General features: G+C 49.2%; 1 protein-coding gene and 1 non-coding gene across 2 annotated transcripts in view; both read left to right on the plus strand.

The window, feature by feature from the left end:
* The first annotated feature begins 8,082 nt into the window (after positions 1-8,082).
* The window catches only part of SHB (SH2 domain containing adaptor protein B), a 137,381-nt gene continuing 122,335 nt past the window's right edge, over positions 8,083-23,128 (plus strand). Inside the window, exon 1 of the mRNA XM_039234747.1 lies at positions 8,083-9,364. Coding sequence (XP_039090678.1) covers positions 8,651-9,364 — 714 coding nt within the window. The 5' untranslated portion in view covers positions 8,083-8,650. The remainder of the gene's footprint in view (positions 9,365-23,128) is intronic.
* Positions 13,094-13,177, plus strand: TRNAR-UCU. Its single transcript has one exon. It is a non-coding gene; the product is annotated as a tRNA-Arg (tRNA).

Raw genomic sequence — 23,128 nt, forward strand, 5'->3', positions numbered from 1 at the left:
GTCTAGAGCCCCCAAATTCATCACTGTCTGAATATTAGGACCAAATAATCAGAGTGGGCCCTGAGGACTGGCCAGAAGGATCCCTTTCACTCACCATGACTCTGGGAAGCTGAAAACCAAAAGTTTCCTCCAATGAATATGTGTAATAAATAGTGATACTACAGCATCTTGTAAACTCCAAGAGCTCCAGAAATTCCAGTGACTTAGAGACTCACTGAGATTTTGGCCCCATCTGTCATGCCTCTCCAAGCTGTGCCCACTGGCCTTAAGGGACTCTATCTGAGTATGATCATTCTCTTGGATGCCAGCTGGGTGACAGAAGCTGATACCCGGGCTCCCTGTGACTTAGTAAGGACTGGTTAGTGGATGTTCAGTGTAGAAAGTGGCTGGGCTCCTCTCTCTTTTAGCCCAGATCAGATCTTTTGGCTTTGAAAGTTCCCTTCTGATCTAGAGAATCCCCTATTCCCAGCAGGCACTTACCCCCAGGGTCTGAGTTATTTTGGGAGACTCAACATCCTGCACTCAGCCCTTGGGAGGGAAAGAGAAGGATGTACAATTGGGCAGTCTCCACAACCCAACCCCCAAACTGAGACAGAAGACAGACTGCCATTTGCAACTTTAACTCTTTCCTGGGTTTGGCTAAGACCAATGTATTCCACTTAGGAAAGCCTCAGATGGCAGCATGGTAACCACTTTAATTCAAGAAAAAAATAAATAAATAAAGTGTAGTGGGAGAAAACTATGCATGGAAAATGACTTTCAAAAATTGTCTGTAGGGGCGCCTGGGTGGCTCAGTCAGTTGAGCATCCAACTTCAGCTCAGGTCATGATCTCATGGTTCTTGAGTTCAAGCCCCACATCGGGCTCACTGCTGTCACTCTTGTCAGCACAGAGCCCATTTTGGATCCTCTTTCCCCCCCCCCCCCCCGCCCCTTCCCTGCTCATGCTCTCTCAAAAAAGAAATAAAACATCAAAAAAAAATTGTCTTTAAATGTTACAGCCAGAGTGAGAGGATGGAAATTGCATCAAAAGAACATTTTTTTGCGCAGGTTATAAATCACTTTCCCAACTGTGGGGCTTAAAGCAATAAATTTCACCTTTTCAAGAACTCTGAAGTTTACTTTGGAGATGAGGAGAAGCAGATTAAACTCGTCAGATTTACAGTTGTACACACTAGCACAAAGTGATTCACATTAGAACCCAGGTAAGTGTGATCATGGAGGTTTCAATGTTTGCTGCCTCTTGCCTTCTTTTTTCAGTTGTTCCCTATAGAGCAAAAAGCCCTCATGGCAGAGCTGGTCAGTAACATCTGGCCTTGCACAGGGGAGGTGCTCAGTGGAAGGAAGGGAGAAAGGAAGGCAGCAAGGAGGAAAGTATGCAATGATTCTCCAAGGATGACAAGTGCCCTTTTGCATGTGGAATGTCTGGGCTCTCTCAGTGGTGTGGTTTATTAGGGCCTGAGGTGATAACTCATACTTAAGAACGGTGATTTGTTGGATCTCTGTTGGATTCGATTCCACACACAGTCATTCAGGGTCTAGCATTTGGCAGGCACTGAGCAAAACCTGGGGTAGACAGAAATGAATAATGCATAGTCCCTGCTACCTGCCCTCCAGATGTCTCTCAAGGACAAGAGAGTTACATATCCTGGGCACCTGGCATCCCAGAAGTAAATAAACCTGACTGTGAGACCCCCAGAGAAAACCTGGTATGCTAGTGGGCTTGCATTTAAGTCCTCCTCCACTGCAGCAAAAAATGCTGCTCTGTTCTTTAACACCACTTGCCTCTTAACACAGAACAAAACAAAACAAAGCAAGGATAGCCTCCCTTCTCCACTTCTGATATCCACCTGCTCCAGTCTGCATCAACTTTGCCCTGCCCTGGTGCTGGTTCCCCCCAGCAGCAGTGTGACTTGGCCTAACCAGCTCTGGAGATACTCTTGATGTTCACTCCTCCAGCCTTCTTGGGACCTGGGCTGACACCACCTGTGGTTTTTTTTCTGCCACACTTTCCACTTCCTCCTTGCCCAGGAGCTCCTCAGCCCTCTTCTGATGGGCCTTCAGGTTGCTGTACTCAGACTTTACGCCCTCAGACACTTATTTTTTTTTTAATGTTTTTTTTTTTTTAATTTATTTCTAGGAGAGAGAGAGAGAGAGACAGCGTGAGCAGGGGAGGGTCAGAGAGAGAGGGAGTCACAGACTCCAAAACAGGCTGCAGGCTCTGAGCTGGCAGTCAGCACAGAGCCCGACGCAGGGCTCGAACCCACGAACGGCGAGATCATGACCTAAGCAAAAGTCGGACGCTTAACCGACTAAGCCACCCAGGCGCCCCGCCCTCAGACACTTATAGTCCATTTCTGGCTCTTCCTGGCCTAACTTGTCCTACTGGCAATAAGCTCCAGGTGCCAATGGTAGCCTTCCCTTCAAGACTGCCATCAGACTGATGGTTGGGACTGAAAAAGCTATTGTACCCAGTGGGTTTGCAACCTCTATAATTTATCCTATAATTGCCAGAAGACAGGCAGTTTGACCATTAGGATGCATCACGGCAAAGCAATTCAACTAATTTGCTTTCCTAGCACCCACATGCAGATCAGGCCCCAGAAGACAGGGTCCTGCTGTTATCTAAGGAACTTTCAAACTGGTTCTCAATCTTTAGCTACAGCAGAATTACCTGGAGGGCTTGCTGGGCTACAAGGCCTAGCTTCTAATTCTGAAGGTCTGGAAGTCAGAATGACAATTTGTATTTCCTTGTATTTTTTCTTTTTTCCCTCCCCTCCCCTCCCCTCCCCTCCCCTCCCCTTCCCTTCCCTCCCCTCTTTCTTCTCCCCCTTTCCTGCTAATAATTTGTATTACCAACAAGTTCTCAGGTGAAACTGATGCTATGGCCCAGGGACCTCACTTTGAGAATCCCTGCTCCAGTCCAGTGGTTTTCAAACTTGGCTGCACATTGAACCCACTGAGGGAGGTTTTTGTTTTTGTTTTATTAAAAAAATACAATGTCTGAATCCACCACCAGAAATTCTGATTTAACTGGTCTGGAATATAGTCTGGTCACGGGTACTATATAAGCTGTGTAGGTGATTATAATGTTCATCCAGAGTTAAGAACATCTGCTCTTGTCCATTTCATTAGTAGAGGCTGGGCTAGGGGTTGGGAGCCTTTTTTATCTCCCACATGGACAGATAAATATAGGACACCAGTTAAATTTGAATTTCAGATAAACAATGAATAATATTTCACAGTAAGTATGTCCCAAATATTGCATGGATGTCCTTTTTTGCTACTGTTTTGTTTTTTCTAAATTTGGCAACCCTACCCTTAGACATTTCCATAACACAGAATGAGAAACAATGATCTGCCAGCTCCTATTTTATAAATAGTAACAGCAGGCCTCACAGGTCACATAGGAAGTCAGAAGACAGCCAGGATAAGAACCCAGGAGTCTTGACCTCAGTCCAGAGCTCTTTTCCTTCCATCACACTTAACCGTGCTAAAGACACTTGTACCTTTTCTTGTTAGGAGGTCATTGTCAGTTGCCTGGAGGTGACTTCAAAGGAATCAGTATGATTTATGTTCTCTTTGTTCCCATGCCAATCCTCACCTCCACCCCCTTTCCACTGCTGCAGGTATCACAGAGGCTATCCTAGGATGTGGCCATTCTCAGAGTTCTATCTTTAATGGCCACCTCAGGGAGGAAGTAGACTGGAAGTGGTACCGGCGGAGATAGTCGTGAGCAAGAGTCTATAATTGGGTAACACAAGGACAAGTGGGATTTGGCACGGGGAAACTACGGGCAAAGCATGTTGGGAGAGGCCCACTTAATTCGCAGAGACACTCAGAATTAGTTGTAAATTCTCTGGGAAGAGATCAAGGCAGCGGCATAAACAGTTCAATTAAACTGTCGGCTCAGTGCTCAATGTGCAGTAATGGTCAAAACACAGCCTTTAATCTAGATATAGAGGATTATCTTTCGACCCATAATGAGATTCCTAAGATTAGTTGTACCCGAGGTGGAGAGAATAGAGCTGGCTCAGTGACATGCAGACAGGCTTGTATTTCAGCATGACTGGGACTCTTGTGGAAGAGGGCTACCTGGATGCCACAACCTTCTTGGAACCCCCTTCAGATGCTGGAAGACAGGCATAAACCTCATTCTGCTTCCTCCGCTTCAGAGACACAGCCTGGGAACAGAACACAAGAACACACCAGTTTCAAAAACGCAGCAAATCTGATATGCTCCCACCTCCAGGTCAAAGTTAATAGCCTCTAGCACCAGGTCAGAGACGTCAAGCTTCAGCTCTGCCATTCTACCCTTAGTGATCCCTCACTCACATTCATTTGTTCACTTGAACGAATATTCATTGTGTACCTACTAGGTGTCAGGCAGTGTCCTAGACACTGGAGATATGCAGCAAATAAAAGATCCCTTTCCCATTGTGGGGCAAGACAAAGAATAAACAAACAAAAATAAGTAAAATACACTGTGTATGAAATGGAGTTGAGTGATTATTGGAAAAATAAAGCAGGGAAGGATAGGAAGTGTTGAGTGGGGAGACAATTCTAGAAATGGTGCCCATGGGAGGCCTCACTGAGCATGTGACATTTAAATACAGACCTGAAGGGAATGAAGGATGACCCATGTGGACAGCTGGGAGAAAGCATTCCAGGCAGAGGAGATGTAGTAGGAAGGTTCCAAGGTGAGAGAGTGTTCAAGAAACACCAGCAAGAGGCAGCCTGATTGGAGCAGGAGAGAGGACAGTACAAAATGAAGTCAGGAATTTCAGGGGACTAGGTCATATAAGGCCTTGTGGGCCCCTATAAGAATTCTGGCATTTACTTTCAGAGACATGGGGATTTAATGAGAGATTTGAGAAGAGGAGGGACATAACTCAGATTCAGTTTTAATAGGATCACTGGCTGCTGTGTTGAGACAGAAGCAGGGAAATGGGTAACAGATGCCTCTGAAGATCCAGGCAAGAGATGGAGTGTTGGACTGGGGTGGAAGCAGTGGAGGATATTCCTGGCTGAAGGTTTGGATGGAGCAGGGATGAAAGGAGGTGTCAAGGATGACTGAAGGTTTTGCCTCAGGTCTTCTCAGAGCACTACTGGCTCCCAAATTTATGCTTCCAGGCCAGACTCCTGCCCTGGGGCCTGGCTCACAGCAGGAGACTGACATTAACATTTGATGGCCTGAACTGAAAGAAGTAGAGGAGTCTGTTGGGTTGGTGGCATCATTTTTTCCAGGCCTCTATCAACGACATTGCTACTTCCAGATACCAGAAGGAGGATGAAAAGAGCTGCCACGTCCCCAATTTGGCCTGAAGTGAGAAGTTGAGACAGGGCAGAAACAAAAACAGGATCATATCCAACCCTTCCATTAAGTAAATCGGGAATAAGTGTTGGTGGGGATGGGAGAGCTAAAAGTAAAAAATGTCAATGACAGGCATAGTGTTGGGTTTGTGATATCAAGAGACTGGGTACCAACCCCAGATGTGCCTCTGAATTCAATGGCTTCCCTTCAGTCATTTGTTTTCCCTCTGTGAAATGGGGTGGCTGGCTCTCTGAAAGAAGAGTCTGTTTAGCTCTAACCCCCTATAGTGCTCTGATCCTTTCCCTACAAGTTCCTGTCTCCTTGAACCATTTGACATACTACTTCCCCAACATCGTGTTTAGGAAACTTCTCTTTCCTTTCAGAATGATTATTTCTGACTCTGTCCTTTAAGTTGTGTCTACATTAGTTCTCAAAAGAAAACACTTATATGTTTTTGAGTGCTTAAAGTAAATACTACCTTAGTCCAGTTACCCCATCTGTAAACTGGGAATAACACCAACTTGCAGGGCTGATGACTAGGGTTAATTATATACAGAATGTGTTGGGGTTGAGCAGATACACAAGTGCTCTGGAAGTTCTTGGCATAATACTATAGCATTACAATAATTTTTGGCTTGCAAATTATACCCCAGCAGAGGCATCACATGGAAAAGCGGGTCTAACCCCATGGTCTGCTGAAAGTGAAATGGAAAAAATAAGTTGTGAAATATAACTTCTCTTCCTAAACCTAAAGGCAGAGATAATTTTTCCATGTGCAACCCACATGTAGGCAACAAGTTTCCAGATCCTGGAGAGGACTTTCTTGTCCTGAGTGGCTTGGCCCGTTGCCAGAATCTGGCTGCTCCTCCCTTCTGAGCCTACAAGCCATTTAAATGAGAGGGGGAGGGAGCCAGAGAGGATTTGTGTTTGGTTGAAAGGTGGGACTTATAAGAAGGATGTCCTTGCCTTTCGGGGTTTCTTTGTGTGGGCCTCCCTTACTTGCACAATAATTAAGTGTTTATACAGCAGATATAGCAGAGGAGTGATTTAAAGGATAATTTGAGATATTTAAGTTTAGGGTTACCCAAAATAAACATCTTAGCCCAAGTCAATGTCTGGGTCTTCCGCCATCCCCCAGACACATCACAAACATACACACACATTCACAGATTATTTCCTGAGAAATTTCAAGTAGGTACATCTCGGGCAATGAAGGGGCTGCATAGGTGGTGTTTATGACTGGGGGTGCGGGGTGGGTTATAATGGTGGGTTTAAAAAATTTAACTGGCTCATAGAGGATGACGGTCCTGTCTGACCAAAAAGGGAAAGAGCAAATGGCTTGATCCTGAAGGGATGATTTGCAGTCAATTGCATTACATCCCTGTGTGCGGCTGAGTGGCCAGAGCACAGCCTTTAGGGGATCCAAGTTGGAGTGTCGGTTCTGCCACTGTCCTATTGTGGCCTCAGGCAGCGAGCAGGCGACAGCTCTCAGACTGCCAATGGGACCTCCACCTCCTGCACGACCAGGGCTGTGACCTGGCCAAAAAAGCCTCTGGCCTTCCACCTGCCCTAACAGGTCCCACTTTTCCTATAGGATATAGAAAAAAACAAAAAACAAAAAACTCTCCCAAAGTCCATCTAGTCGTACAGAGGTAGCAAGTAGAGATGATTAATAATTTGGGCTATTGTCCTAATAAGTCAGCTTTCCTAGAGAATTCCTCCGACTTCGGGTCTCAGTCCTCACACCTCAGAGTTAATCATACTCTGGGGCTTGGCGGCCAAACTCAAAGGACCACCGGCTCTTGGGGCAGTTACCTCGTTTCCAGGCAGCTCCTCTGGCGCCTCTCAGAAGCTTCACCGGGCAAGCTGGTCCCCTCCCTCGGCCTCAGTTTCCTCGGCTTTAGTCAATAATCAAAGGACGATCTTAAATTGCAAAGTAGAGACTAGTGGAGATGACACCAGACTGGGAGGTGGCAGTCAAGCCCACCTGGGTGGCCCTCCTTTGGTCCTCAGGTTGGCAGGGCGCGGGGTTAAAGCCCAGACTTCCTCAGAGGTGAGAAGGTAAACCAACGTCCGGCGTCCCCTGGGCCTGGCGCCGCGATTGGTGCCGCGCCAGCCCGCCGCCCCTCCCGGCCGCAGCCGTCACCCGGAGTGCTAACAAGCTCCTTAGCATAGAGACTCCTCCGAAGATGTGGCGCGTGGGGGCTGAACCGGAGTGTCTGTCCCTTCAAGAAGGGGATTGGGGACCCTGTCCCAAGGGGTCCCGGGCTGCACTTCCCTCGTGCGGGTCATGCTGTAAACTAGAAATGTCCGGGGATAATTCACCCCCAGCGGTCCCCCCAACAGTGGGTCTCTGAGGTGCGCAGCGCGCCGGCACCCGGAGAAGCCAGCGGTCTGGCCTCTGAGCGCGGCGGGCCCCGGCTGGCAACCTCACGCCCCAGGCGGCGGCGGGCCGCGAGCGAGGCGGAGCCGTCAGCGCCGCGGGACCCCGGTGCCCTCAGGCGCCACCCCGGGGCTGGCGCCTAAGCGGCCGCGGGTGGCGGCGCGTGCTGAGGTGGAGAGTTGCGCCTGCCGAAGACCCGGGCACGAGGAGGGCGGGGCTTGGGCTCGCGGTCCGGCGGCCTGGCTCGTGGGGGTGGGCGGGGCGGGGCCTGCGGGGGCCGGGCGCGCGCAGGCCCGGGGAGGGCGGGGCCGCGGCGCGGGGCGGGCTCTGGCGGCCGGGGTGTCACACACGCGGCGGTTCGGGAGGCGGCGGAGGCAGCAGCGGCAGGCGCCGCCGGGACGGGCACCGGCGCGCGGCTCGGGCGGGCGCTGGCTGCCTTCCTCCGTCGCTCGTCCGCTCTCCCTCCCGCTTGCTCGCCGGCTGTGGGGCCGGGCTTCCCCCAGCGCTCTTGGGAAGGAAGAAGGGGGGCTGAGGACGCCGACAAGTTCCCGCAGCAGCCGCAGATCCCGGCCCAGGCGGAGGCTGCGGCTCCGACCCGGCAGGAGCGCGCTCCGCGGCGGAGCGCACAGCCAGAGTGTCCCAGACGGGGCGCCCGGGCCTTTCGCTCTCTGCGGGGCGGCGGGCCGGGATCCCATGAGACGCGCCCGTGAGGGGCGAGAGATCCGAAGCCGGGGCGGCGCACGGCAGAGGCGGAGGGCGGTGCTGCAGCTGCTGGAGGCCAGGATCCGCCGGCAGGAGGCGGCGGAGAGAACTTGAACTTGGCGTCGGGAGCGGGCGCCCCGGACGCCCCCCGCCGGGGCCGGGGCGCCGAGGGACCTGGGCCGCAGCGCTGCTCTCCGAATGGCCGCGGCGGCGGACCGGGCTCCCGCGCCGCGGCCCTAGGCGGCCTCTCGCCATGGCCAAGTGGCTGAACAAGTACTTCAGCTTGGGCAACAGCAAGACCAAGAGCCCCCCGCAGCCGCCGCGGCCGGACTACCGCGAGCAGCGGCGCCGGGGCGAGCGGCCCTCGCAGCCCCCCCAGGCCGTGCCGCAAGCCTCCGCGGGCGCCTCGGCGTCCTGCGGTCCGGCTGCCGCCTCTTGCTTCTCTACCTCGTCGGGATCGCTGCCCGACGACAGCGGCAGCACGAGCGACCTCATCCGCGCCTACCGCGCACAGAAGGAGCGTGACTTCGAGGACCCCTACAACGGGCCCGGCTCTTCGCTGCGCAAACTGCGCGCCATGTGCCGCCTGGACTACTGCGGCGGCGGCGGGGAGCCGGGCGGGGGCCAGCGCGCCTTCTCAGCCTCGTCCGCGTCGGGCGCCGCAGGCTGCTGCTGTGCCTCCTCTGGCGCAGGCGCCGCCGCGTCCTCGTCCTCGTCCTCCGGCTCCCCGCACCTCTACCGCAGCAGCAGCGAGCGGCGGCCCGCCACCCCCGCCGAAGTGCGCTACATCTCCCCGAAGCACCGCCTCATCAAGGTGGAGAGCGCCGCGGGCGGTGCCGGAGACCTCCCGGGGGGGGCCTGCTCTGGCGGCCGCACCTGGAGCCCGACGGCCTGCGGTAGCAAGAAACTGCTCAACAAGTGTGCCGCCTCGACCGCGGAGGAGAGCGGGGCCGGCAAAAAGGACAAGGTAAGGGGTCCCTTGGTCTCACCCCAGGCTCCTGAGACACTGTGCGTACAGGGAAACGGAGGCAACGCTCTGGTTCCTACATCAGCTTGGGGCTAGGACCCTTAGGTCAGGGGTCCCACGCTATTGGCCTGTTCTGCCCCCTCGCACGCGCTTAATCCTGGATCCTCGGCCTCCTGACACAGTCTCTTTAGCTGCTGTTCCTAAAACGTTCTCTCTCTGGGCCCACAACCAGGTGACCCCTTCGGAAGTAGCCTGACGAGAGCATCCTACCAACCTAGACCAGGAAAGACCCAGCCAGCCCTTCCGTCCCCCAAGAACTGAAGTCTGAAAATCAGAGCTGGCACGGAGTTAGAAGAGCATTTATTCTTCTTTACCCCGCCCGCCCCCACTCCCCCATTCTGTGGATGGGAAACTGAGGTCCAGAGCTGGGAAGGGACTCGCCCGATACTAAACAGCTCTCTGGTGGCAGATCCGGACCGGCTGTCTTTAAACGTGTATCTGTAAATCACTCTAAAAGCCCTGCCCTCCCCACGCCTCGCGCCAGGTTGCCGAATCCGAGCGGCCTTTTGTACTGGTGCTGCACCGGGAACCCCCACGCGTGCTTTTCCTGTTGAAATGCGCTGCCTCCAGGATCTGTCCACTTCGACCCACCAGTTCCTCCCACCAGTTCCTTCCACCATGCACAGAAGGAGATCCTGTCAGTCAATCTGTCGGGCTGGAAGGAGGCTCACCTCTCCATTCCTCACCCCTTTCTGATTCCACCCCCACCCCCATGCTGTCCCAGGAATGAAGGGGATGCGTTTATGACAACTCCCCCTCCCTAACATACTAGGCCATTTTGATCCCTCTCTTTGAAGCAGATCAGTTACAGCCAGACTGGGCCCCTCTCCTTCCCCTTCACACTCCTGTGACACCCTCCCTTCCCCATAAAATAATACTTGTTCTGTCTACTTATGGTGGAAGGCAGTGTTTTGATTATATCTGAGGCCCAGTGCCCTGCTATGTCTGTCAGGCTGACGTCCCTCTTGTTCTCCTCATCACCCCCACATTTTCCCAAAGGTAAACTTTTGCCCAGGCGTGGGCTGGGGAAGACTGATAGAGAGTCTGAGCTCCTTTTAGGACTGGATGTCCAGACAGAAGGGAGACAGGCTCCTACCTGCCAGCTGGTGCTTGGAAAGGGATCTTTTTGTTTTCTAGGCGGGAGGACTAAAGAGATATCCCTCTTTTAATTTTTCTGTTTGGCTTCTTCTCTCTGAGGTCCCAGGTCCTGAGAGTCTCCCCTCCCACCTGGGTCTGCTAAAGGGATTCCACCTCCCCCTGGGACCACTTAGGGGGCACACTTCCACAGCATGAACTCTGGGCTTCCTACCAGAAGCTTGGAGCCAGGTGGTCTCCCCAGGTGCTGCCTTGGAGGAGGGGGAGGTTTCTCTAGAGCCCCCAGCATCAAAGGCTTATGGCTGATCTGTGAGGAAAACACCAAAGAGGCTCCCTGCTGCCTTATGTATGGCTTAGGCTTGGTTAGGTGCTAGCTTGGGAGACTGAAGTTCCTGGGTATGGTTGGTTTGAGCAAGGCCCCACCTATGAAGGTGGAGAGATTCCCAGCAAATAGTGCTGGACTCCTGTGTCCCCCTTGCTATTCCGTGACCACCTCCCAGGTGGGCAAATCTTTCTCTCCCACTGCTTGTGGTTCTGCTGCTTGCGAAAATCTTCTTTAATGGCTTTCAAAACTTTAGTAAGCATTTTTCCCCCTAATCACAATTAAGACTATTTCAAATACTGAGGGATAATGTGTTTTATAGCTGGAATGTCAAGTGTATTTAAGAGTTGGCTTCGTTCACCATCAAATATTTTTAATGGGTCTTTTCTGTGCCTTCCCCTACTGAGTGCTGAAGCAGCCCCCCCATGAATTTTATGGCCCAGGCTGCAGTGTGTATGATGAGTTCTGTGATGGGAGTGCTGTTATAGCAGGGGTGAAGTGGGGGTGGTCAGGGAGGGCCATTGTGTGTGGGAGGGGTGGTAACGATAGCTGGCTGCAGAAAGCCTGGCACTTTAAGGGATGCAGGTAAAGCTCTTGTGGCTGGCATTGAGGGGTTAGAATTGAGCAGGACCCCAGAGGGGCATCAGGGCCCAGTTAGGAAGGACCCTGTAAGCTGAGCACAGTGAGGACCCATGAAGGGATTTAGCTGTTAAGTGAGGTTAGCAGATAGTTGTTTTTTGTTGTTTTTTTTTAATCTCTCTTGGCTGCATTTCACCTACTAGGTTGTGACTTTGAGACCTTTGATCTTTTGAGAAATTGTTCCGATCCAGAGACAGGAATTTCAGCTACCAGATGTTCTTTTTATTTTCAACAAGAAAGAGAGGAGGCAGCCACAGAGGTCACTCTCCACAGTGGTTCTCAAACCAGAACTTGGAGGGCTCTCTAAAACACTGATTCATCAAGCCTGCTGTGGGTCCTGAGAATGTGCATTTCTAATGGGTTCCCAGGCGATCTTTGCTGCTGATCCTGGTGTCACACTTTTGAGCACCACTAATGTAAAGTGACTTCTTCCTAACCCTCCCCCTGGGTCTTCTGTTTGGAACTGCTTTGGGATGCAGAGACTCTAGATCCCCTTATCTCTGCCCTCTGTGTGGGGCTGTCTCCCCATCTGGGGCAACACCCCCCCCCCCCATTCCTGTCAGGCAGTCGGATTGCAGCCTGGTTTTGGCGTTATTTTCAGCCAGACAGCTTTCGGAAGGCTGGGTGTACTGTACATAAGCCCTGAACACCTCAAAGCCTTCCTTCTGCCTCTCCCCCATGGATCCAGGAAAACCCGCTTCTAGTGTCCCATTTAATCTCGGGCGCAGCTTCTTTTTATCAGTTGTTGGGGATAAGACATGAAACCATAAGGCTGTTGAATGCCTCCTCGCCCCCCCCCCCCCCCCCCCCCAATCTGCCAGGCCCTGTGTTTGTTTTTAACATCAGGTCTCAGTTGCGAGTTACTGTGGTGTGAAGTAGAAGCTGTTGGGACACAGATTCTCCTTTTTGGTGCCTCCAGTGCCACTTCCTACCATAGTTTATCTTTGGGGGCCCCACCTCCTGCCTCCCTCAGTACCAGCTCCCTGTGTCACACACTTAGGCATCATTTTATTCTCCCAGTGAGTTCTGTAGCACTCACGCACGCACACACACACACACACACACACACACACACACACACACACCTGGCCACACACACACCCCCCGCACCCCCCTTCCTGCCTAAGCATCCAGTCTTGGGCATTTTCCCTTTTAGAATCATGTGGAAAAGGGGAAAGAGTGAAGGCTGCAGAAGACTTGTCAGTAATCTCTAGCCTAAGTCTCTGGAGGAGATTGTCATACATTGTCTTCATCATTTGTTTCCTAGGGGTTTTCTTGGGGGAATTTCATGAGGACTTTTCCTAGGAAGTAGCTTTGAGCTCGATCTAGAGATAGAAATGGAATTTTCTGTGTAGGGGAGGGGGTGATTGCATCCTGCAGCACTTCTGTGTCAGTGCTGTGTGTACGCATGTGTGTGGAAGTTTGTATATATAAATGTGTATGAGTATATATGTGTGTACCTGTTCATACAGAATCTCAGCGTGGAGTATGTTCTTGAAAATCAAACCTTTCTTGCAGTGGGCCTCCCTTGGTGAATGGGAGATGATGTCACATGGGCCCGGAGCTGAGTTTGGACCCCGCAGGGAGTCCTTGAAACTGGTGAGCTAGGGGGCGCCTGGGTGGCTCAGTTGGTTAAGCGTCTGACTTCTGCTCAGGTCATGATCTCACGGTTGTGGGTTCGAGCCCCGTGTCGGGCTCTGTGCTGACAGCTAGCTCAGAGCCTGGAGCCTGTTTCGGATTCTGTGTCTCCCTCACTCTCCTTGACCTTCCCCTGTTCATGCTCTCTCTCTCTCAGAAATAAATAAAACATTAAAAAAAAAAAAAAAGAAAAGAAACTGGTGAGCCAGGAAAGGGACAGACTCAGAGCCATGATTGAGCTGCCACAATGGGGGTTGGGGGCAGGTGGGAGGGTGGGAGAGAGTGGGATCAGAGTTAAGGGACAATTATAGTCTGGGTGAGAGACAGTGAGGACCTGAGCTTCCTGGAAGAGAAACAAACTTTAATAGATAGAAATATTATTCCTTCAGGTTGTCTTTATTAAAAAATAACAATGACAGAAGAAGCCAGTAACTTGGTAGATCTCCCTTTGTGCACCCAAACAGGTCTCATCCCGTTATGTTTTCTGCTGAAGTCTTGTTTCTTTTATCATAATTAAGTAAATGTTTCCACCACAACTGAGAAAGTCAAGATGCACGATGACATCAGTTTCCCAAGTTTTAAGTACATGCTAATATGTACCAACACTTTATATTTTGTCAGCATCCACAGGGTTGAGTTAAATAACATGTTTCCTAAAGAATAATATCATGTCTGACCTTCTTCTTCTTCTTCTTCTTTTTTTTTTTTAAGATTCAGCAAACAGTTTCTGAATGGCCTGCTAGACAAGGGATAGTCAGAGAATAAATGATGGTCAGCTTTCCAAGAAGGAAGCTTCTCAGTTTGCAGTTGAATCCCAGCTTTGCAAAGGTCTAGTCTGGGAGACAGATACAGCTAGGGAGACCTGAAGAATGCCAAGACAGAGGTGTGTGCAAGGGACTGGTAGGGCCTCAAGTTCTGGGAAGTCAAAGAGAGCTTTCAGGAGGAGGTGACATTTGAGCTGACTCTGGAAGGATGAGCAGGAATTTCTTAGGCAGGGAATTGGGGAGGAGGGCTGTCCACAGAGAAGGGATAGAACCGCTTGTGCCAGAGCCTGAAGGCTTGGGAAAGAATGGATGGAAGCTCAGCAGGGCAGATGTTGTGGGGGATTGAAGAGGGGGATGGAGCCACAAAGAGAAGAGAGTGTCTCCTGTGCCTTGCTGGGGAGTTGTGACTTGTTTCTTTAGGCTTTTTCGCATGAAATCATTGATGTGTGGCTTGGCTGAAGCCAGAGTCACACATGAGTTGTCAGTTTCCATTTGGTTAACAAATACATTCTCCAGTTTTTAGAAATTAAGTGATGGAAAAGGTAAGAGCCAAAGTTAGTGTCTGTGGTTTGGCTTGGGATACTCTTTTCTTTTCTTTTAAATTTTTTTTCATGTTTATTTTTTATTTTATTTTTGAGAGAGAGAGAGTGTGTGTGTGTGTATGAGCAGGGGAGGGGCAGAGAGAGGGAGACATAGAATCTGAAGTAGACTCCAGGCTCTGAGCTGTCAACCCAGAGCCCAACGTAGGGCTCAAACTTAGGACTCATGAGATTGTGACCTGAGCCGAAGTTGGACATTTAACTGACTAAGCCACCCAGGTGCCCCAGGCTACCCTTTTCTTTGAAGTCCCATCCCTTGAAAGTAGTGTGAGAGAGATGATGCATATCAAACCCATTTTTCTCCATTGAGTCCCCAGAAGAGAAATCTGTTCTCTAGGCTTTGTGCTCACCATTTAATTGGTCATTTAATCCAATCACCTTATAAGAGGTTTAGATACTGTATCAGTTAGCTATTGCTGCATAACAAATCACCCCAAACTCAGTGATTTTAAAAACTAGGGGTGAGCAAACTTTTCTTAAAGAGCCAGAGGGTGAGGAATTTAGGCTTGAAAGCCAGACAGTCTCCCTTACAACTGTTCAACTCTGCCCTTGTAGCTGGAAAGCAACCATAGGTGATATAAAAAACAGCGTAACTGTGTTTCAGTAAAATTTTATTTACAGAAACAGGCAGCTGACCTATGGTTTGTAGTTTCCAACCCTCTCTTTAAATGATAAGCCTTTTTTATTGTCCACAAGCTCACATGTCAACTGAATAGTTTTTCTGGTCTCAGCTGGGCTTATGTAGGCATCTGTGGTCCTTTTGGGATGGACGTGCAGCCCTGCTGTTCCTTGCTAGTCTCTCTTACATGCTTAGGGGTAGCTAGTTTAAGATAATCTTGACTGAGGCACTCAGACTCTGTTCTATGTGGTCTTTCATCCTCCAGCAGGCTAGCCTTGTTCATACGATTGTGGCAGGGCTCAAAAAAAAAAAAAAAAATGGAAGCCTATGAGGTTTCTTAAGGTTGGAAACTGTCACACTGTTTCTTCTACTACATTCTGTTGACCAAAGCAAGTCACAGTGCCAGCCAGGATTCAAGGAGAGAGGAGGAGGGTGGCTCAGTTGGTTAAGTGTCCAACTTCGGCTCAGGTCATGATCTCACAGTTCATGGTTTCGAGTCCCGCGTCCAGCTCTGTGCTGACAGCTCAGAGCCTGGAGCTACTTTGGATTCTGTCTCCTTCTTTCTCTGCCCCTCCCCTGCTCGTGCTTGGTCTCTCAAAAATAAATAAACGTTAAAAATTAAAAAAAAAAAGAGAGGAGGATCTGCAAAGTCTCATGGCAAAGGGCAGTGATACAGGCAGTCATTAATTGAGGCCTTCAATGCTAATCCATCTGCTGCAGGTACTATTACTCTTATTTTATAGATAAAGAAACTGGAGGCTTCAAGGTTAATGACTTGCTTAGTGTTACGTAGCTACGAAGTGAATCAGGATTACATCTGTGCAATCTGAGTTCCAAGTTTATATGCTATTTATCAATTTGTTGTACTATTTTCTGTGATTTAAATGGAGATAGTAGGGCTCTGACATTTACTGAAATAGACGTTATGTGTCTCCTTCCTTCACTTAATGTTCCTTTCTCCCCTCTGCCCTAATTTCCACCCTGTTCAGTCTCGGCTTTGGTGGTCCCCAGAAGAGGCTCCAGAGCTGGCTTTTCTCTCTTCCTCCTGTATCTGCCTCCGAAGTCCATAAATGAGGTGTTAATACAGCCCTTGAATTATTTTATAGAGAAATTCTGTGCGCAGAATTGGTGCTTCTCAAGGGGTAGGTGCGCAAAACGTGTGTCTTGTAACTGTCATGACTTCTTGAATGAGAAGCACCAAGCATTCCTTTCCTCCAAGGATTGGTGAGGCTATATGTGCTATTTTATGGGGGAGTGAGGTGGGGGGAAACACGTACTGGTACCTTGTACTTATCAACACAGAAACTAAGTTTCCTTAAAGGAGATCAGATGATTGTCCTCTAATATGACAATCTCAGAACAGGAAGGATTTCCCCTGACTTAACCCCCCAAGACTTGACCTTGTCCTCTCCCTGCCCCCAAAGCATTTCTGACCCATAAAATAGATGTTAAAGGGCAAATTTGAAACACGTGTGGCTTCCTCTGGTCATTTAGAAAAGCTCAACTTGCCTGTGTCAAGGGTTCCCCTGGGCAGTTTATCTTGGGCTGACTTTTAGACCTTGCGCTGGCAGAGCCAAGAGGTAGTGGCCTATGGGGGGAGGAGGAGGAGGTCAGGCTTGGCCCTAGAAAATAAATTGGGGGGCACCTGGGTGGCTCAGTTGGTTAAGTGTCCGACTCCAGCTCAGGTCATAATCTCGTGGTCCATGAGTTTGAGCCCTGCATCGGGCTCTGTGCTGACAGCTCAGAGCCTGGAGCCTGCTTCAGATTCTGTGTCTCCCTCTCTCTCTGCCCCTCCCTCACTCATGCTCTGTCTCTCTCTGTCACTCAAAAATAAATAAACATTAAAATTAAAAAAAAAAAGAAATTGGGATTTATAACTTTGAAGCAGAGAACTGGGATGCTTGCTGGCCAATGGCAGCTCCTGTTGGCATTCTGAGTGGTTGTGGTGGGCTTCCTGCTGGATGGAGACAGGATGCAGTGGTCTTTGCCATCCTGACTTCATAACTTCTGTGTGGCCTATGTTAATGAAGGAATTGCCATATGCAGGCCACTGTAAGGAGCTTTGTGGCTACAGGGATAAGCCAGGGGGTATGTAGTGCCTGCCCATAAGGAGTTTCTAAGTGAGGACACAGAACTAGGTGAGAATACAGATCTGTGTGGCAGAATTTATCAATAAAGTGATGTGAGTGAGCTGAGAACTAGAATAGCCTCTGTGCCACAACCTTTGATTCCTTGGAGGCAAAGGAGAAGCAGGGTGAGGATGAGAGAAGTGGAGAAGTCTTCTTGGAGGAGGAGGCATTCAAGTAAAGAAAGAGTAGTCCCTTCAACTGAGGGAGCTTTCCGCAATAGTAGTATTAGCCAGTGCGTGTACTCTGAGCCGACACTGTTCAGTGTGCTTTATAGGAATTAACTCTTACTGCACACAAAATCTTCTGAGGTAGGTGCTACTGTCATTCCCATTTTACATATGAGAAAACTGAGGCACAGAGCTGTTAAATAACTTGTCTAAGGTCCTACCACCGGTAAGTGGCAGAGATGAGATTTGAAACGGGATCCAGTGTTTTTGTTTTTGGTCACTGTGCCTCCCTCAGGCTGCACAGTCTCACGTCTGAATTTCCTCTGCCATATTTGTGGATAGACTTTATAAAAAGCCCCTCTGTTAGCCTTGTAGGAGCAACTGATTCCTACGTTTATGTAAGTATTCCATAACTTAAGAGCGCTTTCATACCTGTAGTTAATTTGCTTCTTAGAATCAGTCTGTAAGGAAAGTACTATAACTCTCATTTTACATATGGAGAAACTGAGGCTCTGGGGAGGTGTGGAGGTACTTCACAGCAGGTACTGGCTGAGTCCCAGTGGCCAGGCTGTGGACCTTCTGTTCTGAGCCCAGTGCCCTTTGTGCTGCGGGTGTGGAGGTGGTTTGGCCAAAGTTCCAGTCCACAGGAAGGGTGACAGCCTGATTGATTTCCGGTTCTTTCCATGTTTTGATTCTGAAATACTTTACTGAGACCATTAAGGAGCATCGACAGAGGACCTTGCTTCCACAATGGAATTTTCCTTCTCTTCCTGTTTGGTATTTTCCAGTAATATTTCTATTAATGTTTCACTTTCAGAGGCACTAGCTTCCTGAGACTTTTTCGCTTTCTTAACCACTGAGCCAGGAAGAATTGAATTTTCCTCTAAATCATTCAGTTCCTTTCCATTTTCTCCAAGGGGAGCCCTCTCTGGATTTCCCATTATGCTGTAGAGGAAGGATCTTGGAGGTGGGTCCAAGGGATGGAGAGAGAATTAGTCAAGGCCCTGGGGAATGACTCACACCCTGTGTTTTCCAAGCAGGACTTAGGAGTAACGGTCAGAAAGGGGCTCTCTGAGGCCCACGAGGGGAGAAGAGACTTGACAGGTGGGTGGGGTGTGGGGAAGTGGATATCACTGGCGCACTGCTGGGCCTTCACTTACAGGCTGGACCCCGAGTCCTCAGCAGAGCCATGAGAGCTTATATCAAGATCTTTCTTCCCGTTCATTCATTCAACAGATATTGTTGAGCACTGCAATGTGCTGGGTATTGTTCTATTGAGGTGCTGGGGATAAAGCAATGAAAATACAGATAAAAATTTGTGCTTCCTGGGGTATATGTTTGGCTCAGTAGAGCATGTCTCTTGATCCTGGGATTGTAAGTTTGAGCCCCACATTATACAAAGCATTTACTGGAAAATTATGAATGAATGAATGAATGAATGAATGAATAATAAAATCTAAAAATAAAGTTTGTGCTTCCCTGAGTTTGTTCCCTCATGAGAAGAGTCAAGCAAATACAGTGTTTCAGGTGGAAAGTGTAGAAAAAGGTAAAGCAGGTTAAAGAGGCTAGGGTGGGCCAGAGTTTGGCATGTGGTACAGTTTTAGATGGATTCTCAGAGGGTTTTGCTGAGGATGGGAAGGCAGGATTCCCTGGCTCCGAGGGAAGGGCATTCTGCACAGAGGGAGCAGTCAGGGCAGGAGCCCAAGGCAGGAGCAGGCCCGGGGGCAGTCAGGGAAATGAGCATGACTGGGTGGAACAGGTGGGGAGAAGGGAGCCAGGAGGCTGAGTGTGGTGGGCCTTGGGGGCACTGGAAGGGTCTCTCACTTTCAGTCTGGATGAGACCATGAGACCAGAAGTGAGTGGAGGGTTCAGAGCAGAGGAGTGATGGGCTCTGACTTGCGTTTTGAGAGGATCACTCTGGCTGCCTAGTGGAGAACAGCCTGGCGAGGGGTGAGCCGAGAACAGCCTGGAGGGGGGTGAGCCCGAGGCCAGCTGGGGCACAGAGGTGCTAATGGTAGGTGAGGAGAAGACACCCAGCTCAGGACACATCCTTCAGGTAGAGCTGTGGGATTTCCTAACAGATGGATTCCATGTGAGGTGTGAGGGGGAGGAGAGTCAAGGGTGACCCCAAAGTTAAGGCCTGAGCAATAGGGAGGATGGTGACTTGCAGCAAGCTGAGATGGGGGCGGGGGAGACACCAGAGGAGCAGTCATAGTTCAGCTGTGAGGTTCCTGAGAACCTTGAGGAGGCACAAGTGACCTCTGATCTCTCCCCGCTGGGGAAAACCACCCTGTATGGGAGGGAGGTTCAGAGGAAGGTGCAGATGGGACATCCCAGACAGAAGGCATCCTGTCCACAGTGGTTAAGCTCAGACGGGGAGCACTGCTGGGTGCATACAGGTGTGGCCATAGCCTGGGGCTTGCCTTGGTAAGTGACTGTGAGTGCAGGTGATGGAGGAAGGTGGCAGGAGTTGTGTGTAAAGGGCCTCACCTGCCGCTGGTCTGAAATTGCCCCAGTTCTCCAAATTGAAAAGAAGCAACCTGCATGCCTGAGCTGGGCACTATGGAAGGGTAAAGATGAGTGCCATGGTTGTGTCTCCAAGGACAGGGCTGGAGCCTGCCTGCTTTGCTGAGCAGAGCATTTCATTGCTGAGCATTTGTGATTGTTGGGAAAATTCTCCCTTCTATGGGGCCCAGCGGAATGTGGGCCACAGGGAGGAGGCAAACAGAAGTAGGAGGAATGGGACTTTCCTGGTTTCTGCAGGCCATGCCTAAATACTGAAAATGAAAATGACTAGAAAATTCTTTACAGTGAAGCTTCACTTTTTTTTTAGATATGCACTCCCAGAAAGCCAGACAGCCCCATAATCCATCTGGTGCATTCCAAAGCCACGCATGTGACTTGGAGCTTGCGTGGCATCTGTGGAATGGTGCAGCCTCTACCTGCTCTCCTGCGGGGGCACACTTGTGAGTTGGCAGTGTGCTGAGGCAGTTCCTTAGAACCACAGCTTGGATTCTTAAATATGTTTCAATGTTTATAGCTGTGAACCTTTTCTCCCCCTTTAAACAAAACTAAGACAAGTTTGGTGTAGAAAATGCAGATAAGCAAACCTGAAATAGAAACCAACTCAAATTCTATAATTCAAAGACACCATCATTAGCATTTCACTATTTTTCAATTAGCCATTTTTCAGTGCATCTGTATGCATTTTTCCCACCACAAAAACGTATTTCTTTGCTTTTTGTTTAGAGACATGGAAAGATGTCTCCATTATCTTAAACATTCAACAACAGTAATTTAGTATCTGTATCGTATTCAGCTAGGCTTTCCATAGTCTTCCCTAATTTAATAGTGCCCTAACAACCATCTTTGTAACGGAATTCTTAAGTCTCTGATGATTTCCCTGGGACCGAGTACTAGAACGAGGATTGTTGGGTAAGAAGGGGAATTTTTTGATACGTGCTTTCAAACTGAATCCTAGAAAGATTTCACACATTTACGCCTGTTTTACTCTAATCCAATTTAGTTTCACTTGTAATTTTTTGGTTACTGGTACCCATGTGCTTTGACAATTTATGTTTCATTTCTAAAAGTTTATACTTATATCTTCTGTCTGTCCTTTCTACTGCAGGGTTTATCTTGATTTTGTTTTTGTTTTTGAGAGAGAAGGAGGGCAGAGAGAGAAGGAGATAGAATCCCAAGCAGGCTCTGATGCTGTCGGCACAGAGCCCAATGCAGGGCTTGAACCCACGAACCGTGACCTGAGCTGAAATCAAGAGTAAGCCACTTAACCAACTGAGCCACCCGGATGTCCTTATAGGGTCTATCTTTTTATTAACTTATAAGAGCTCTTTGTGGATGAAGGATGGCAGCCCCTTCCTTACCTGCCATTTGGGTTGTAGAATATTTTTTACAGATTTATAATTTGTGTTTCAGTTCTGTGTTTGGTGATTGCTGTTGCTTACACCAAATTGTTTTCTGTTGGTAAATAACTCTCAATGGTCTTCATGATTTCTGGAGTATGCTGCATAGAAAAGTCTTCCTTAGTCCAGTGTTAATCTATATTGTCTTCTAATAGTTTTTTGTTTTTGTTTTTTTTTAAATACTGAAGTCTTAATCTGTCTGGAGTGTGATTTCAGGGTATGAGGTAGGGTTTTAATTTTGTTTTTCTGAATGACCAGTCTGTGTCGGGGCATCTTCTCCTCGTTTCTTGCTCTATGATCTGTATTTCTTCAGGTGCCTTTTTAGGCTTAAATATTTTGACTGTCTCACTGTGACTGAGTTTAGGTCTGATCAGCTATTATGATAATGATGATTTCACCTTGTCTTCATAAAAATGACACCTTGTGCCTGCAGATACCCATGCGCTTATTACACATTCAATTCCTGACACCTGAGGGAAGTAACTGGGTATTAGTGCTTTGTCTTTGGATGCAAGTGTGACACTGAGGGTGGGATGAACCCAGGAAAGCCTCGACTGACCTCTTGTGGAGTCGGCATCCCCGTCCAGGATCAGGGGACTGGATGTTTGTATATATTTGGGGCGACCACTTTCTGTGTTCTGCCCTACCTGGCCTTATCTGGGTGTGTCTGCTTCAGCTTTCACATGGTGACTTGTGGAGAAAGGGATGCAAACTCAGTCATCTGTGCAGTAAACATACCTACCATGTTCCAGCACAAAGCTAAGCCCTGCGGACATTCGGAGATGAGTGAGTCCCATGCTCTCCCTCAAAGCCCAGGAGGGATATTGGAAAGGCCCAGGGCTCTCTCCAATGCAAGGCAGAGTTCAGTGCCAGGATAGAGAGAGAGGTGTAATGACTGCGTGCAGAGGAGAAGCATTGGAGCCCAAGGAGGGCATAGGCAGTATTGGAGCTCGCTGTGGGCAGAAGAGCTCAGATTTGGGGCCTGGCTAAGACTTGAAGGTGTGGCACATGAGGACTACATTATTTTGGTCACTTGGATGCTTTTCACACCCGCCAAAATCCAATTCAAGTGACACAAATTCACAGAGTTCTCCCTCATCCCCAACCTTTCCTGGCCTCCTTAGCCCAGGTGTCCTGTGTCTTTAATCAGCAAGAGACCCTTTCTGACCCCCTGCTGCACTTTTCTCTTTCTCTGGCTCAGGTTGTGTCAGGATAATCCATCTTGTAGTGTCCACTGTGAGGTTTGTGACATTAATGAATTGGTGCTGATGGCACAAATTAAGTCCAGGAGTATTCACTGGGAATAAACCAAGAAAAAAATGCAGATTTTTGAAGACTGGTGAACATGTTTATGGTCTTGAAAAGCTGAGGGTATCTACCTAGTTCACTATATTGTGTGCCATACAGCATCACTGAACCCTAGACCAACCCTCATAACACATGAGAATCACCTAGGGAGCATTTTTGAAAATTTTCAGTTCCCCAGGGTAACTACCATCACGGTTCCCTGGGCATCAGTATTTCGGGAAGCTCCCCAGATATTCTGATACTCAGCCAAGGTTGAAAGCTGCAGTCCTGGACCTTAGTTTAGAATTCCAGGGGAGCCTGGGGATGGCTCATCCAACCCTTTGGCATCCACGCCTGAAAACCTCCAGTGATGAAGAGATTTGTCACCTCCCAGGCCACAAAACTACCCACCCCTTTGCACAGCTGGGCTTGCAAGGTTTTGTTTTGGTTTTTGGCTTTTTTGTTGTTCACTCCAGTTTAGCACAGGTTTGTTGAGTACTTCAGTGTTACAGGAGCTCTGCT

This window comes from Hyaena hyaena, unplaced genomic scaffold (genome assembly GCF_003009895.1).
Source record: "Hyaena hyaena isolate Hyena2069 unplaced genomic scaffold, ASM300989v1 scaffold_93, whole genome shotgun sequence".
NCBI classification, from domain to species: domain Eukaryota; kingdom Metazoa; phylum Chordata; class Mammalia; order Carnivora; family Hyaenidae; genus Hyaena; species Hyaena hyaena.